The sequence below is a fragment of the Bison bison genome, unplaced genomic scaffold (assembly GCF_000754665.1).
Source record: "Bison bison bison isolate TAMUID 2011002044 unplaced genomic scaffold, Bison_UMD1.0 scf7180017862979, whole genome shotgun sequence".
Taxonomy (NCBI): domain Eukaryota; kingdom Metazoa; phylum Chordata; class Mammalia; order Artiodactyla; family Bovidae; genus Bison; species Bison bison.
Window position 1 is genome coordinate 2,136,521 of NW_011493551.1, and position 15,237 is coordinate 2,151,757.

At 46.4% G+C, this 15,237-nt stretch overlaps 1 protein-coding gene across 1 annotated transcript in view; it reads left to right on the forward strand.

Moving 5' to 3' along the window:
• Positions 1-11,027: 11,027 nt before the first annotated feature.
• Positions 11,028-15,237, forward strand: part of PGAM1 (phosphoglycerate mutase 1 (brain)) — a 6,702-nt gene continuing 2,492 nt past the window's right edge. The window contains exons 1-2 of the mRNA XM_010833051.1: positions 11,028-11,288; positions 14,686-14,960. Of these exons, the coding sequence (XP_010831353.1) occupies positions 11,150-11,288; positions 14,686-14,960 (414 nt within the window). The 5' untranslated portion in view covers positions 11,028-11,149. The remainder of the gene's footprint in view (positions 11,289-14,685; positions 14,961-15,237) is intronic.

Sequence of the window (15,237 nt, forward strand, 5' to 3'; positions counted from 1 at the left end):
AACAACAACAAGCACTCACACACACAGAAGGCTGCAAATAAGAAAAGAGTTTATTTTGTTCTTAAGAATTGTAATTCTGGAGAAACAGATTTGGGTGAAAACTAAAGAGTGTTCCAGGGAAGAGTCAGAGGGTTATAAAGACAAAAGCCACCAGAATACATTCTAGAGCAAGAAAGGAAATCTATGCCCTTAAGGGACAGGCTGTGACAAGTGTTTTAGGGTGAGAGTCTTATAAATATCTTGAGTTTCTGGAAGACTGGGCAGATACTCTGGATGCCTTCATTAAGGCAATAAGTACTCAAAAGGTCACATTTCCATCCAGGCGGAGACCCACATAAGTTACACTTCCTTAAAGACCTCCCAGCTCCATTTAATTTTTTATTTGTATTTTAAAAACTTTTACGCGGCGCGCCCCGCCGCGCGTCGGGACCGGGGTCCGGTGCGGAGAGCCCTTCGTCCCGGGACACGGGGCGCGGCCGGAAAGGCGGCCGCCCCCTCGCCCGTCACGCACCGCACGTTCGTGGGGCGCCTGGTGCTAAACCATTCGTAGACGACCTGCTTCTGGGTCGGGGTTTCGTACGTAGCAGAGCAGCTCCCTCGCTGCGATCTATTGAAAGTCAGCCCTCGACACAAGGGTTTGTAAAAAAAAAAAAATAATAAAAAAAAATAATAAAAACTTTTATTTTTATTTATCTATTTGGCTGCCCTGGGTCTTAGTTGCAGCAGGTGGGATCTAGTTTTTGACCAGGGATCGAACCTGGGCTCCCTGCACTGGGAGCATGGAGTCTTAGCCACTGAGTTCAGTTCAGTTCAGTTGCTCAGTCGTGTCCAACTCTTTGCGACCCCATGAATCACAGCACGCCAGGCCTGTCCATCACCCTGTCCATCACCAACTCCAAGAGTTTACTCAAACTCATGCCCATCGAGTCGGTGATGCCATCCAGCCATCTCATCCTCTGTCGTCCCCTTCTCCTCCTGCCCCCAATCCTTCCCAAAATCAGGGTCTTTTCCAATGAGTCAACTCTTCACACGAGGTGGCCAAAGTATTGGAGTTTCAGCTTCAGCATCAGTCCTTCCAAAGAACACCCAGGACTGATGCCCTTTAGGATGGACTGGTTGGATCTCCTTGCAGTCCAAGGGGCGCTCAAGAGTCTTCTCCACCACAGTTCAAAAGAATCAATTCTTCGGCTCTCAGCCTTCTTCACAGTGCAACTCTCACATCCATACATGACCACAGGAAAAACCATAGCCTTGACTAGATGGACCTTTGTTGGCAAAGTAATGTCTCTGCTTTTCAATATGCTATCTAGGTTGGTCATAACTTTCCTGCCAAGGAGTAAGCATCTTTTATTTATTTTTTTTTGCATCTTTTAATTTCATGGCTGCAGTCACCATCTGCAGTGATTTTGGAGCCCAAAAAAATAAAGTCTGACACTGTTTCCACTGTTTCCTCATCTATTTCCCGTGAAGTGATGGGACCAGATGCCATGATCTTCGTTTTCTGAATGTTGAGCTTTAAGCCAACTTTTTCACTCTCCTCTTTCGCTTTCATCAACAGGCTTTTTAGTTCCTCTTCACTTTCTGCCACAAGAGTGGTGTCATCTGCATATCTGAGGTTATTGATATTTATCCCAGCAATCTTGATTCCAGCTTGTGCTTTTTCCAGCCCAGCGTTTCTCATGATGTACTCTGCATACAAGTTAAATAAGCAGGGTGACAATATACAGCCTTGATGTACTCCTTTTCCTATTTGGAACCAGCCTGTTGGTCCATGTCTAGTTCTAATTGTTGCTTCCTGACCTGCATACAGGTTTCTCAAGAGGCAGGTCAGGTGGTCTGGTATTCCCATCTCTTTCAGAATTTTCCACAGTTTATTGTGACCCACACAGTCAAAGGCTTTGGCATAGTCAATAAAGCAGAAATAGATGTTTTTCTGGAACTCTCTTGCTTTTTTGATGATCCAGCAGATGTTGGCGATTTGACCTCTGGTTCCTCTGCCTTTTCTAAAACCAGCTTGAACATCTGGAAGTTCACGTACTGGTGAAGCCTGGCTTGGAGAATTTTGAGCATTACTTTACTAGCGTGTGACATGAGTGCAATTGCGCAGTAGTTTGAACATTCTTTGGCATTGCCTTTCTTTGGGATGGAGTGAAAAGTGACCTTTTCCAGTCCTGTGGCCACTGCTGAGTTTTCAGCCACTGAACCACCAGGGAAATCTTTCCCACCTTCATTTTAGAGCATTCTGTTAGCAATATTGACTCCAGTTTTTATTTTCCTTTCACATCATTATCCATATTATACACATGGAGAAACCAAAGCTGGAGAAAGTCGAGTACTTGCTTAAGTTCCCAACAGCATTAAATGATAGAGTTGGCATTTTAAATTTACTTTTCTCTCAAGTCCTTTTCTTATGATCAGCTGATTACAAAGAGATGAAAGTGGCCTAGTTCTCATGTACAGTGCTCACAGGCTGGTTGGGCTGGGGGCGAAGAAATCTGGTGGTGATGATATGATCCATGCCATCATCCAGGTATGCCTAGGAGTCAGAGAGCCTCGAGCTTGGCAGGGTGTGGTCAGGTCTAGGAGGCAGATTCAGTGTCAGGTGAGGGTTGCTTTCTGATCCACAGACTGCTGTATACTTGCTGTGTCCCCACATGGCAAAAAGGGCAAGAGAACTCTGTGAGCTCTCTCTCTCTTTTTTTAAATAAATGTGTTCATTTCTCTTCTTTTTTCTTCAGTTTGGCTGCACTTGGTCTTAGTTAGACACACAGTATCTTCGATCCTGGTTGAAGTATGCAGGATCTTTGATTGTGGCATGTGTGATCCAGCTCCCCGACCAGGAATTGAGCCCCAGCCACCTGCATTGGAAGCATGGAGTCTTAGCCACTGGACCATCAGGGAAGTCCTTGGGCTTTCTTTTATAAGATACTAATCCCATGAGCCCGCATGGCCTAAGCACCTCCTATAGTCTGCACCTCCTAATACCATCACGTCAAGGTTATGATTTTTTTTTGCATTTTAAAAACATTTATTTATTTTTAATTGAGGGATAATTGCTTTACAATGTTGTGTTGCTTTCTGTCATACATCAACATGAATCAGCCATAGGTATACATACGTCCCCTCCCTCTTGAACTTCCTTCTCACCTCCCACATCCCACCCCTCTAGGTTGTTACAGAAGCCTGGTTTGAGTTCCCTGAGCCATACAGCAAATTCCCACTGGCTATCTATTTTACATATGGTAGTGCACCCACCACCCACCTGTGCCCAGATGTCTGTTCTTTATCTCTGCGCCTCCATTGCTGCCCTGCAAATACGTTCATCAGTACCATCTTTCTAGATTCCATAAATGTGCATTAATAGATGATATTTATTATTCTCTTTCTGACTTACTTCACTCTGTATAATAGGCTCTAGGTTCATCCGGTTATGATTTCTTTTGTATTTTTCATTTTGAAGGTTAAGATTTCAACATATGCGTTTGGGGACATAAACGTTCGGTCCATTGCAGCGACACTGGAGCTGCATGGTGAATTGAAATTGACCAGAAAGGAGAGGTGGAGGTGTGGCCAGGCCCAGGGAAGAGCAGCTGCAAAGACACAGAGGTAGAGCTAACATAAAGTGTTTGCTCTAGAGGCAGGATGCTAAAGACTGCCGCACCAGTACAGGCAAGAAACAATGGTCTGACACCAAGGCTGTGGCAGTGGGAGCGAAAAGGAGAAGACAGATGGGAAATGTATTTAGGAGGGGGAATGGGTAGCGCTCACTGACTGACCAGTTATGAGGAAGGAGGGGGAATGGGCAGCACTCACTGACTGACCAGTTATGAGGAATGAGCTAGACTGCAGTGCGCAGTTATGTAGGCTGTGGGCTGCTCAATTCCCCACCGGAGGGATCTGGACTCCCACTCTCATTGGAACTGGTCTTTTTCTAAGTAACCAAGATACTGTAGAGACTAGCAATAGCCCTAGAGGGAGGAAAAATTACTCCCAGAGAGGCAAGCAGTTCCAGACTAGATGTGGAGGGTGTCTATGGAAGACACCACCTCTAAATAGCTGAAACAAAAAGTTGAATCTCTGGTTTACTTTGGGAGTACACAGCACTGCCTGTGGGGCAGTCTCGTTGAGTGGAGCAGGGACGTGATCGTCCATGAGGTGCTGGGAGGTGTGAAGGTCTGGGATGGGCACACTTACAGGAGGGAGAGTTTAGGGACTGGCTGGTGACTGTTTCTGTGTGACTGTTGCTGACTGACTGTTGCTGACTGACTGACCTACACAAGTGCAGTCACCAAGGCAAACTCTCATTGTTCCATTAAAGGGAGATGAGTTGTCATTGCTGATATGGTTTAAAACCCTTTGGGGTTGTTACTTGTTGCCTTGGCAACAGGACAGTCTTTGGGGTATGAGAACTTTTTTTCTTCACGAGACAGCTAGCTTAAACCGTTCACCTCCCTCCCCTCAGGAGCATTTTACTTTAACAGTGGACTATGTTTCTCAAAGGGTTAAATCTCCAGAGGGATTTAGGACCTGCTGGGGGCTCAGACACCTGCCTGGTCCAGGCAGTGGCAATAAGATCCAGTTTCTGTCCTTTCCTTCCAAATCCTGTACCTGGGGTGGTCCTAAAACAGGGATCACGGAAATTAGCTGCACAGTAGGGAAAGGTCCTGGCCCAGGGCTGGGAGTCATGTATCAAGTCAAAACTAGGACCTAGGAGTGAATGAAAGTTTGATCGGGGGACCTTCTGAAAACTACAGCCAGGAGGACAGACTCTCAGATAGCTCTGAGGAGCTGCCCTGGAAAGGTAAGGGAGGAGCCAGGATACGTAGTCATGTTTGCTGCAAAGACAAAAACAACACAAAAACAAGCAGAAAAAAACAAACAAAAAAACCCCATACAGTCAAACATCAAAAAATTACTGCTAATCACACACACAAAAAAACCAGACATCTCAAATTAATGGGTTTTTTATATGTGTATATATATATATATAATACTTAGAATTGAATCCAAAAAATATAGACTAGGAGAACAATCTGATGTGAAGGAGAACAGAGGGCCCTGTTTGAGCATTTTTATCATCATAGTTCTTACATGCAGGGCCTAGAAACAAAGGACCAGGTGCACCCCTTGTGGTTTCTTTTCAGAGACTGAAAGAGTTCCATAACCCAAGAAAAAGAGTTTATACTATGGCCACACTGGCCACTCAAGTCCAAAGCTGGGTTTTGAGGTTGGAGAAGAAAGGCTTTTGTCAGGGGAGCACTTGGAAGCCAGTTCCGGCTCTGTATCTTCAGACGGTGACTGTGGAATGCTGTAGAGTGTGACTTTTACCGGTCACTGAAGCACTGCTTCCTCTCCTGGATGCTCAGAGTCTTGAGACTTTAGCCACAATCATTTGGGCTCATGCTGGAGGCAGAAATCCCTTCCTGCGCAGGCATCAGCTGAGCTGGGGAGATCTGAGCATCCTGTGATGAGTTTGCTTGATGTTCCACACATAAAGACTTAAAATGTTGTGAAGGGGAGTCCCGTGGACTAGAGGGCAGCCGCCCCTCCCTGCCTTCCACCCAGCAGGAAACATGTTTCTCCTTGTTGCGATTCTAAATCGGGCTTTGCTGAATGTTTGGTACCTGATAAGGGAATTATCTTTCTGCAGAAAAAAAAAAAAAAAAAACACTTGGGAAGGGAAGGCTGAGAGAGGCCTTTATTATTTTAAGGGACAAGGGCAATAGGAATGTAATCACTGATATCCTTATCTGAGTTTTTGTAGCAGCTTAACCAACAAGTTCCCTGGTGGCTCAGAAGTCTGCCTACAGTGCGGGAGACCCGGGTTCAATCCCTGGGTTGGGAAGATCTCCTGGAGAAGGAAATGGCAACCCACTCCAGTACCCTTGCCTGGAAAATCCGATAGACGGAGAAGCCTGGTAGGCTACAGTCCATGGGGTTGCAAAGAGTCAGACACGACTGAGCGACTTCACTTTCAACCAACAAGTTGGTGGTTAGAAGCTGTTAGAGTCCTGTGAATTTACCTGAGGCCTGAAGGATTTCCCTGAGGCCTGGGAAAGATTGAAGGCGGGAGGAGAAGGGGACAACAGAGGATGAGATGGTTGGATGGCATCACCGACTCAATGGACATGAGTTTGATAAACTCCAGGAGTTGGTGATGGACAGGGAAGCCTGGCGTAAACTCCAGGAGTTGGTGATGGACAGGGAAGCCTGGCGTGCTGTGGCCCATGGGGTTTCAAAGAGTCGGACATGACTGAGCGACTGGACTGAGCGACTGAACTGATGAACTGAAGGATTAGAGCACTGAGCTAGGAGGGAGGCTGTCTGCCCTAAGAGTTCAGGGACTGGGTGGGTGAGGGGCCCAGGAAGAGATGAGAACTGTCACTGATGAATGCCTAAACTGGGAGATAAGAGTAGGCTCAGAAGGCTCTGGAACACAGGGCCCATTCCCACACTCCACGTAGGAAGGAGGACTTATTTGGCCATAGTTGCTCCCTGCAGGGCAGAGAGGGAAGGTGGTGATCAGGTTGGGAGCTCTGCAGTGGGTCCCTCAGGCTGCTCGCCAAGCTGGCCCCTGGCTGTGATCAGAACCCTCATACTGCTTTGTTCTCAGGATATGTGAAAGCTCTCCCTTATCTGCCCACTTCTTTAGAAGGGCCGAGGAATCACCCCTGACAAAGGTCTGTGTGTCTTGTGTTCAATAGAGATAACAAGATTTAAAAAAAAAAGTACTAGAGGGCAACATACACTGGTTTATCCCTACCCTTTACTGTCATTTGAGAAATCTTGGTTTGAACGGCTCTAAGCTTCTTCCCACTTCATGGAAAATAGATGGGGAAACAGTGGAAACAGTATCAGACTTTATCTTTCTGGGCTCCAAAATCACTGCAGATGGTGACTGCAGCCATGAAATTAAAAGACACTAACTCCTTGGGAGGAAAGTTATGACCAACCTAGATAGCATATTCAAAAGCAGAGACATTACTTTGCTGGCAAAAGTTCGTCTAGTCAAGGCTATGGTTTTTCCTGTGGTCATGTATGGATGTGAGAGTTGCACTGTGAAGAAGGCTGAGAGCCGAAGAATTGATGCTTTTGAACTGTGGTGTTGGAGAAGACTCTTGAGCGTCCCTTGGACTGCAAGGAGATCCAACCAGTCCATTCTGAAGGAGATCAGCCCTGGGATTTCTTTGGAAGGAATAATGCTAAAGCTGAAACTCCAGTACTTTGGCTACCTCATGCGAAGAGTTGACTCATTGGAAAAGACTCTGATGCTGGGAGGGATTGGGGGCAAGAGGAGAAGGGGACGACAGAGGATGAGATGGCTGGATGGCATCACTGACTCGATGGACATGAGTCTGAGTGAACTCCGGGAGTTGGTGATGGACAGGGAGGCCTGGCGTGCTGCGATTCATGGGGTCGCAAAGAGTCGGACATGACTGAGTGACTGATCTGATCTGAAGCTTCTTCCCAGATTTGTGAAGCTGTGACAGACACTGGATGAATCCCCATTTCTGCCCAGGAATTCTGGCTTTTTGCTGCAAAGCCTTCACTGTCCTCACGGTCCACCCCCCTACCCTCCGCTCTATCTCCTTTTTTTTTTTTCCCAATTTCTCTGGGTTCCTGCCTTCTTCTGGCACAGCAAGCCTCAACTCTATGACCTTTTTCCTTGGATCATCTCTGACTTCTCACTTATATACCTGGTCCCCTGTTCATCTCTTGCTCTTTTGAAAGGGTCACCTCACTTTGCTCATCTGTTGCATGTGGACTGGAGGTGGGGACTTGCAGTGGACGATTATCAAGATCTTTCCCAGCTCAGGGACACTCAGGGAGTTGGCCAAGGGCAAAGTCTCCATGGGTATATGAAATAGAGATGCAGTGCCCATCCTCAAGGAGTTCCTAGTTGAGTAGATCTGATATAAATAGATACATAAAAAAATCTTTGATAATCTAAGGTAGATATCCTGTGAGTGAGTTAGAGTTCCTCAGAATTCCAAGGAGGTGAGAGATTCCTTCTGGAAGCAGAGCAAATTGATGAAAGCAAAAAATTAGGATTCCCGGGCTCTTTCCCAAGGCTGGTGGTACAGACACCCTTGGCCTCCTGCCCAAAGTATCCTAGTTACATGCTCAGTTCCAATCCCAGTCTTGATCACATGGCTAATAGCATTTGTTATCAATATGTTAATAATACATTATTGTTATTTATGACTATTTGCTAGTCTGAAAAGCCAAGGTTAAGGCTGGGAGTGTATGCGCATCAGTACTGAAGCAGAAGGAATGGCCAGAGGGAGAATTTCTAAAGAGGGAGTCTTCCAAGGTCCCCACATGGGCCATGCCAGGAGCTTGAACAAGGAAAGCTACCAGGGCAGGTCTTGCTTTGCAGCCCTGGAAGTCCATAAACTCCAAGGGCAGCTTTCAGTGCTGGACCCCATTCCAGTGACCTCTCTGGTCACTGAGTTCCATCTTCTCCCAGCTGCAGAGGAAGGAAGCAGTGAAACATTGTGGTTAGAGTGCACACTTGGCCACTGACTGTCTGGGTTTGAGTCCTGGGTTCTTTTTCACTTCTGCCTGCAGTTGTAACTTTGGACTAATTATATCCCCAGGCCTCAGTTTTTTCATCTGTAGAATGGACAACCTACATTATATGAATTGTGAGAAGGTTGAGATAATACATTAAAACACTGGACATGGTAACTTTTGTTACCAAGTAAGGTCTGCTTGTCTCATGACAGGCCAGTGAATCCAAGAGACGAGGTGTTGAGGCAAGCAATACGACTTTGTTCGGAGAACCGACTGATCGAGAAGATGGTAGACTAATGTCTCAAAATAATCATCTTCCCTGGGTCTGGATGCCAGCTTCTCTTATGAATCAGAGATTGAGGGGCAGGGGAGGAAGCAAAATAAAAAGGGTGTTAATTTTCAGATATCTCCTAAAATAGCAAGCTTTGGACAGGGGGATGTGTTCATTTCTTTTTTCCTGCCATTTGCAGATGGACAGGGTTCTGAACCAAGGCACTTGAGTTTAACAGTCTGGCAGGGGGGCAGGATTCTCTGAGGCAGGCCATTACGTATGATCATAATAAAAAAGCAATGGAAAGCAAGTCAAAGAAACAGTTCCAATATGGAGTCAGAATTGACTTCTCCCTGCAACACTTTCACGGACAGTAGATGACATATCTAAAAACCAGTCTTACGTGCTTTGATTCACGTTTTTAACAAACTGCCTTTTCTCTGCCTATCAAACCCTTCCCACTTTTTAAAGTCAATAAGTGCCCTAAATGCAACATTTACGTGGAGCCCACAGAGACTATTAGGTGAGACATACACACACGGACTTGGGAGGCAGCGAGCCTAGGCTTGAATCCTGGTTCCTGCAACCTTGGGCAAATTGCTTCATCCCTCAGTTTCCTCTTCAAAAAATAGGGAATCAATAGTACTAGGCTCTTAAGGCCATCATGAGGATATGAGGAGTGAATGAGTTAATGTTTGTAAAGTACTTAAAACACTGCCTGATACATAGTAGGTGCTTTATGAGTGCGTGTTAAAAATTTTTGTATAATTTGTCAAAGTATAACACACAGAACTTTTTTGTTAGGTGTTTTACACATGGGCCTTATTTGCACTTCACCTGCTATGAAGCGCAGAAAACACATTCTACCCATCTTTGACCCTAGCCCACTGCCTGACTCATGTATGGTGCTCAATAAAGTGGCAAGGTTGAAATAAACCAGGACACAGTGGCATGGGCACTGGAAAGCTGTCTAGATAAAACAGCAGATAAGCTGTCTACTTAAACTGCTGATTAGGTGTAGGGGAGGGACAAGCAGTAATCCTTCTCTTTCTGGAGTGTTTGATCGGCCTGGAGTTTGCTTCACTGTTGCTGGTCCAGGAGGCATTGACCAGAGGCTGTGAGAGGCTAGGAAAGTTGGGACAAACAGCTCTGTGTTAAATGAAGAGCAAGTCTTTCAAACTAGCAGTCAGAAGTGGAGAAGGCAATGGCACCCCACTCCAGTACTCTTGCCTGGAAAATCCCATGGACGGAGGAGCCTGGAAGGCTGCAGTCCATGGGGTCGCTGAGGGTCGGACACGACTGAGCGACTTCACTTTGACTTTTCACTTTCCTGCACTGGAGAAGAAATGGCAACCCATTCCAGTGTTCTTGCCTGGAGAATCCCAGGGACGGGGGAGCCTGGTGGGCTGCCGTCTATGGCACAGAGTCGGACACGACTGAAGTGACTTAGCAGCAGCAGCAGCAGTCAGAACCGGTGTCCTTATGCAGATCATTGTCCGTGGAAATGAGATAGAAACAACCACCATTTACTGAGCACTTTCCAGGTAGATATACTCACGCTCGGCCACTTCAGTCTGTCCAACTCTTTGCGACCCCATGCACTGGGGTATGTAGCCAGCCAGGCTCCTCTGTCCGTGGACTTCTCCAGGCAGGAATACTGGAGTGGGTTGCCATTCCCTCCTCCAAGGGATTGTCCTGACCTGGGGTTTGAATGCGCGTTTCCTGTGTCTCCTGCATTGGCAGGCAGATTCTTTACCACTAGTGCCACCTGGGAAACCTTCCTGGTAGATAGCCACCAGCTGAATATTTACTACGTTCGTTTACAGACGAGGGTGAGCGAGGTTAAGCGGTGTCCACATAGAGAATAAAATGGAAGAGTGAAGACTGGAACGCAGGCGTGTGAATCACAATGTGTTCGGATGGGAAAGTGATCTGGGCAAGCCAAGCGCGATTGGAATAATAACATTTTATTACAACGAAGGGCTTGTGAGTAACTGCAATTCAATTCGATGACACTCCGGGCGGTATGCACTTCTGGGCACGGCCCAGATGTTCCACCCCCTTTGGGCGCTTACGTGCGCTCCGTGACCGCCACGGCTGACGCGAGGTAGGCGGCGTAGACCGCATGCGCCCTGTCTTCCTGGGAGAGCGCCCCCTCCGCCCGGCGGCTGCAGCGCCCGCACGGAGCGCATGCGTACACCCGGCGGGAGGAGGGTGGCCCCGAGCTAGTGGAAAGATTTGGCCGTGCAAGTGAAAGGGAGCTGACGGGTGGGGCGCAAGCGCGCAGGCGCAGCCGGGGGCCGGGCAGCGACTCCGGAATCTCGGTGATCCCCAGTCTGCGCTGCATCCCGAACCGCAGCCATGGCCGCCTACAAGCTGGTGCTGATCCGGCACGGTGAGAGCACATGGAACCTGGAGAACCGTTTCAGCGGCTGGTACGACGCGGACCTGAGCCCAGCCGGGCACGAGGAGGCGAAGCGAGGCGGGCAGGCGCTGAGAGGTGCGTAGCAGGCCGGGGCGGTGGATGTGGGCTGCGAAGGCCGGGGCTGGCGCCTCTGGGTCACGGCCGCCTGGCCTCACCCGCGCCCTCCCGGAGAACGTCTAGACCTTAGGCTTCTTCTTTCTAACAGTGTATTTTGCAGTTCAGAAAATGAGCCGGGGGTGGGGGATCGACTTGCTCAAGGTCACCCAGCCAAGAAGAGGACCCGGGCGCTCACCGCGCAGTTTTATTGCGCTCACCACACCGCCTTGCGAAATCGCTCTCGTCTTCGTCTGAGCATTTAGTAACTCGGGGACGGGTTACTAAATTGGATGCCCAGCTACAACCAAACCTACTCTAGGCTAGGGAGGCTGATGAAGTGGCAGGCCACATGCTTCTCCCCGCCGTGGGGGAGTGACGCGGCGCCGCGTTGACCAAAGACCTCCACGTGCTCCTGTAGGATGCTGTTTAGCAGCATTCCACAAACCGTGTCCAGAGTGCATCCACAAATGTAAATGAGTGGTTGCATGAATGAAGGCTTTGAGTTAATCCTCTTCACAACCCCATAAAGTATACAGATTTCATTCCTTTCGTTCCCAACTCTCCCTGGCCCTCTTTCATAGTTGGGAAAGTGAGAGTTGGAAAGAGGACTTGACCAAAGTTACATCTTATTCCTAGTCCACCACGCTGGCCTCTGTTCTGGGGATGAGTAACAGGTAGGTGCGAGGGAACTGGTAGGTAACGGTGGAAGTGGCAGTGAGATAAGCTTGCCTACTCAGGCTGGCCCCCGCTGGCAGACGGTTCTCTGTGATTTTGAAATGCTAATAAGGAAGCATTCCCTGCTGCCAGCAATTCAAAGAATCTCCGGACTGAGGAGGTGCTTCCATTGATCCTGCTCTGCTCCCTTTTAACCTCGACTAAGTAGCAGCCATTGAAATGGGTCATTGATGCCTGGTTGATGTGAATCAGGTATTTGGCCCAAATTTGCTCTTCCTAGGTTCTTGCCTCCACTGTAGATCTTTTAGAAATGAAGCAAAGGCTTGGAAACAAATCTGGGAAATATAATCCTGCTGAGGATGTGTGTGAGTAATTTGGGATGGCCCAGTGTGACCTCATACCAGTTAGGAGAGGCCAGGATGGGGAAAGTGCTGGTAGAGGAGGCCATTTTCTCTCCTGTCTGCAGGAAGAACTGAATGGGTCTGTGGTGGTTTGCTGATGACTGACCCAGGACAAAGCAAATTGCAACTGTCCTCTAAGACTGGTCAAATGCCTTAACTTGTAATCTCTTAAAATAACAGACCCTAGTTGAGTTTTTAAGTAAATGTTAGTAGCATTAGTTTAAAAAGAAAGCCCATTAAATTTTTAAAATAACTGTTTAGGGGCATCACAGATGATTAAATAAAAAGTCAATGACTAAAAGCAAAAATTCTGAATGATGAAGACCATATGAATAATCTAATAATATAAAAGGCCCAAAATAAAGTATTAATTTCACCAGGGCTTTAAGTACTATAGGGCTTATAAAATCTTGCATGATTTCAGGAGCAAGTTAGCAAGAACTGAGTTTCATCACGCCGTCTTACTAAGGGAGGATGGAGGCCACATGGCACCAGCTAAGCCCATCCGTGGGAGCGTCCTAACTCTGCTTTGTTTGATGGCCAAGTTAAAGGAAGAGGCTTTAGAGTTTGTTGAGAGTTATAAGGGGAACTGCTCTTTTCCTCTGGGATCTATTTGTGTATCTAATGTGCAACACTCCACAGCAATTAGAAAATTCAGTGAAACAACCACAGCTTTTCAGCATGGCAGCTGAGCCTTGCACTGAGGATGTTGCTTCCCAGTGACTCAGCCTTTTACTGGGGAATCATTCTTCCCCATAAAGTTAGGGAGGAGATGGTAAGTGAGTCTACTAGGACTTGTCCTGAGGCTCAGCGATGAGATGTGACTTTTCCCTTGTGGGTGCTGGTGAGTCTCTGGTGACTAATCCTCCCTTCCCCCATCAGTGTAGTTCCTACTGGCCTTAGTCTCAATTGAATGACTGGCAGAAAATTCACGTTTCCTTAATTACTGTTGGTGGTCTCAGTACGAAGCAACACACAGGAAAGTTTGTGCTGAATTTCAATGAGGGCCTTGTAGCCTCCTGGAAGAAAACAGATTCCTGGAAAGGGACATCTCCCCATTAAAGTGGGAGGGAGAATAATGGTTTGTGAAACATAAACGAAGATATATATGGTTGTAACTTACTGGTTGGGCCAACATAACTCTTGATACCACCCCTCATAACTGCTGTGTGTAGAGGAGAGGTCTGCTGTTTCTCCAGTGAGTGGCTTCTCTTAAACTTGGTTTAACAATGTAGATAGGTAGATGTATAGGGTAGTCAAGTAATTTGACTAGCAGAAAGGAACTGTGGATGAAGAGACTGTGATTTCCATATTCTAGGGAGGATACAATTTCATGCAACAAACTGGTTTTATCAGCATCCTCTAAGAGTTCTTGCTGTATCCTAATTGTTGAATTCAAAATCCCATTTCTCCTGGACCAGAAAGTAGAGAGGACTGAAATATATTAGTAATTGTCAATCAGAAGTGACAGTTCTAACTAAAATACAAACATCAGAATCCTTAGAAGTCAGGAAACTATGGAGATAGCCAGAGATGGTGGTTATGAGTTGGATTAGAGTCATACAACCTGGGTTTTTAACCTTTCATGTAATATCTGTGATCTCAGATAATTTGCTTAACTCCTGCAGTTTATATTTCCCCTACCCGGTAAGATGGATTGTAATGATGTAACCTCATTGGATTGTTATGAAAACTAAATAAAATACATACAAAGTACTTATTAGTCCAATGCCTGACAGATGGTAAACCTTCTATAAATATTAACTAAAATGTTTCTTAAGTGACTCCACGTTTTTAGTGTCCTTAGGTTAAAAGAATTAAAGCAAATAAAAAATTAAAATGTGCTTAAGCACAGCACTCTGGGGATTAGTAGCACAGATCTCAGGTTAGCTTGTTGATAATACATTTGGGCCTTTGGTTAGATGAATTATTGGGAAGCTGCTGGGAAGTATATTGTCAACTGCAACATAAATCAACAAATGTTACCTTCCCCAAAGGCAGAATATTCTTTTTCCTGTATGCAAAATAAAATATTTAGGGTATACAAAATATTTAGCCAGATAATTTTCATTTAGGTTGTCTATACCTGAGATTTATATGTAAGAAAATTCTGGCTCTAGGGAATTTCCTGGCGGTCTAGTAGTTAGAACTCCTTGCTGTCACTGCTGAGGGCCCAGGTTTAATCCCTGGTTGGGGAACTAAGATCCCACAAGCCGTGTGGTGTGGCTAAAGAAAAAAGAAGAAATTCTGGCTCTAGAGTGGACCTCATTAGCTTATCACTTTTAACTTAAAATTTCCAGATGCTGGCTATGAGTTTGACATCTGCTTCACCTCAGTGCAGAAGAGAGCAATCCGGACCCTCTGGACAGTGCTGGATGCCATTGACCAAATGTGGCTGCCAGTGGTGAGGACTTGGCGCCTTAATGAGCGACACTATGGGGGTCTGACTGGCCTCAATAAGGCAGAAACTGCTGCCAAGCATGGTGAGGCCCAGGTAAAGATCTGGAGGCGCTCCTATGATGTCCCTCCACCTCCCATGGAGCCCGACCATCCCTTCTACAGCAACATCAGTAAGGTATGGACAAAGTGAAGCTTGGCTCGCTGCACGCAGGACCAGGGGATCAGAATCTGGACTTCTCTCTTTTAGCTTTTATTAATATCTGCCTAGATCACTGAGTTTCTAATTTATGATAAATCCCCCTTTGTAATCCGCCTTCTCCAAGGAATGACCATTACTCATTAAAAGATTTAGTTAAGAGTTTATGTGGTTTATCTACAAAGAATTTCTATCTTTTTTTACATGTATTGCCATATTTTAAAAAACTGCACTACAGGTGAAGTGACTTGGGAAG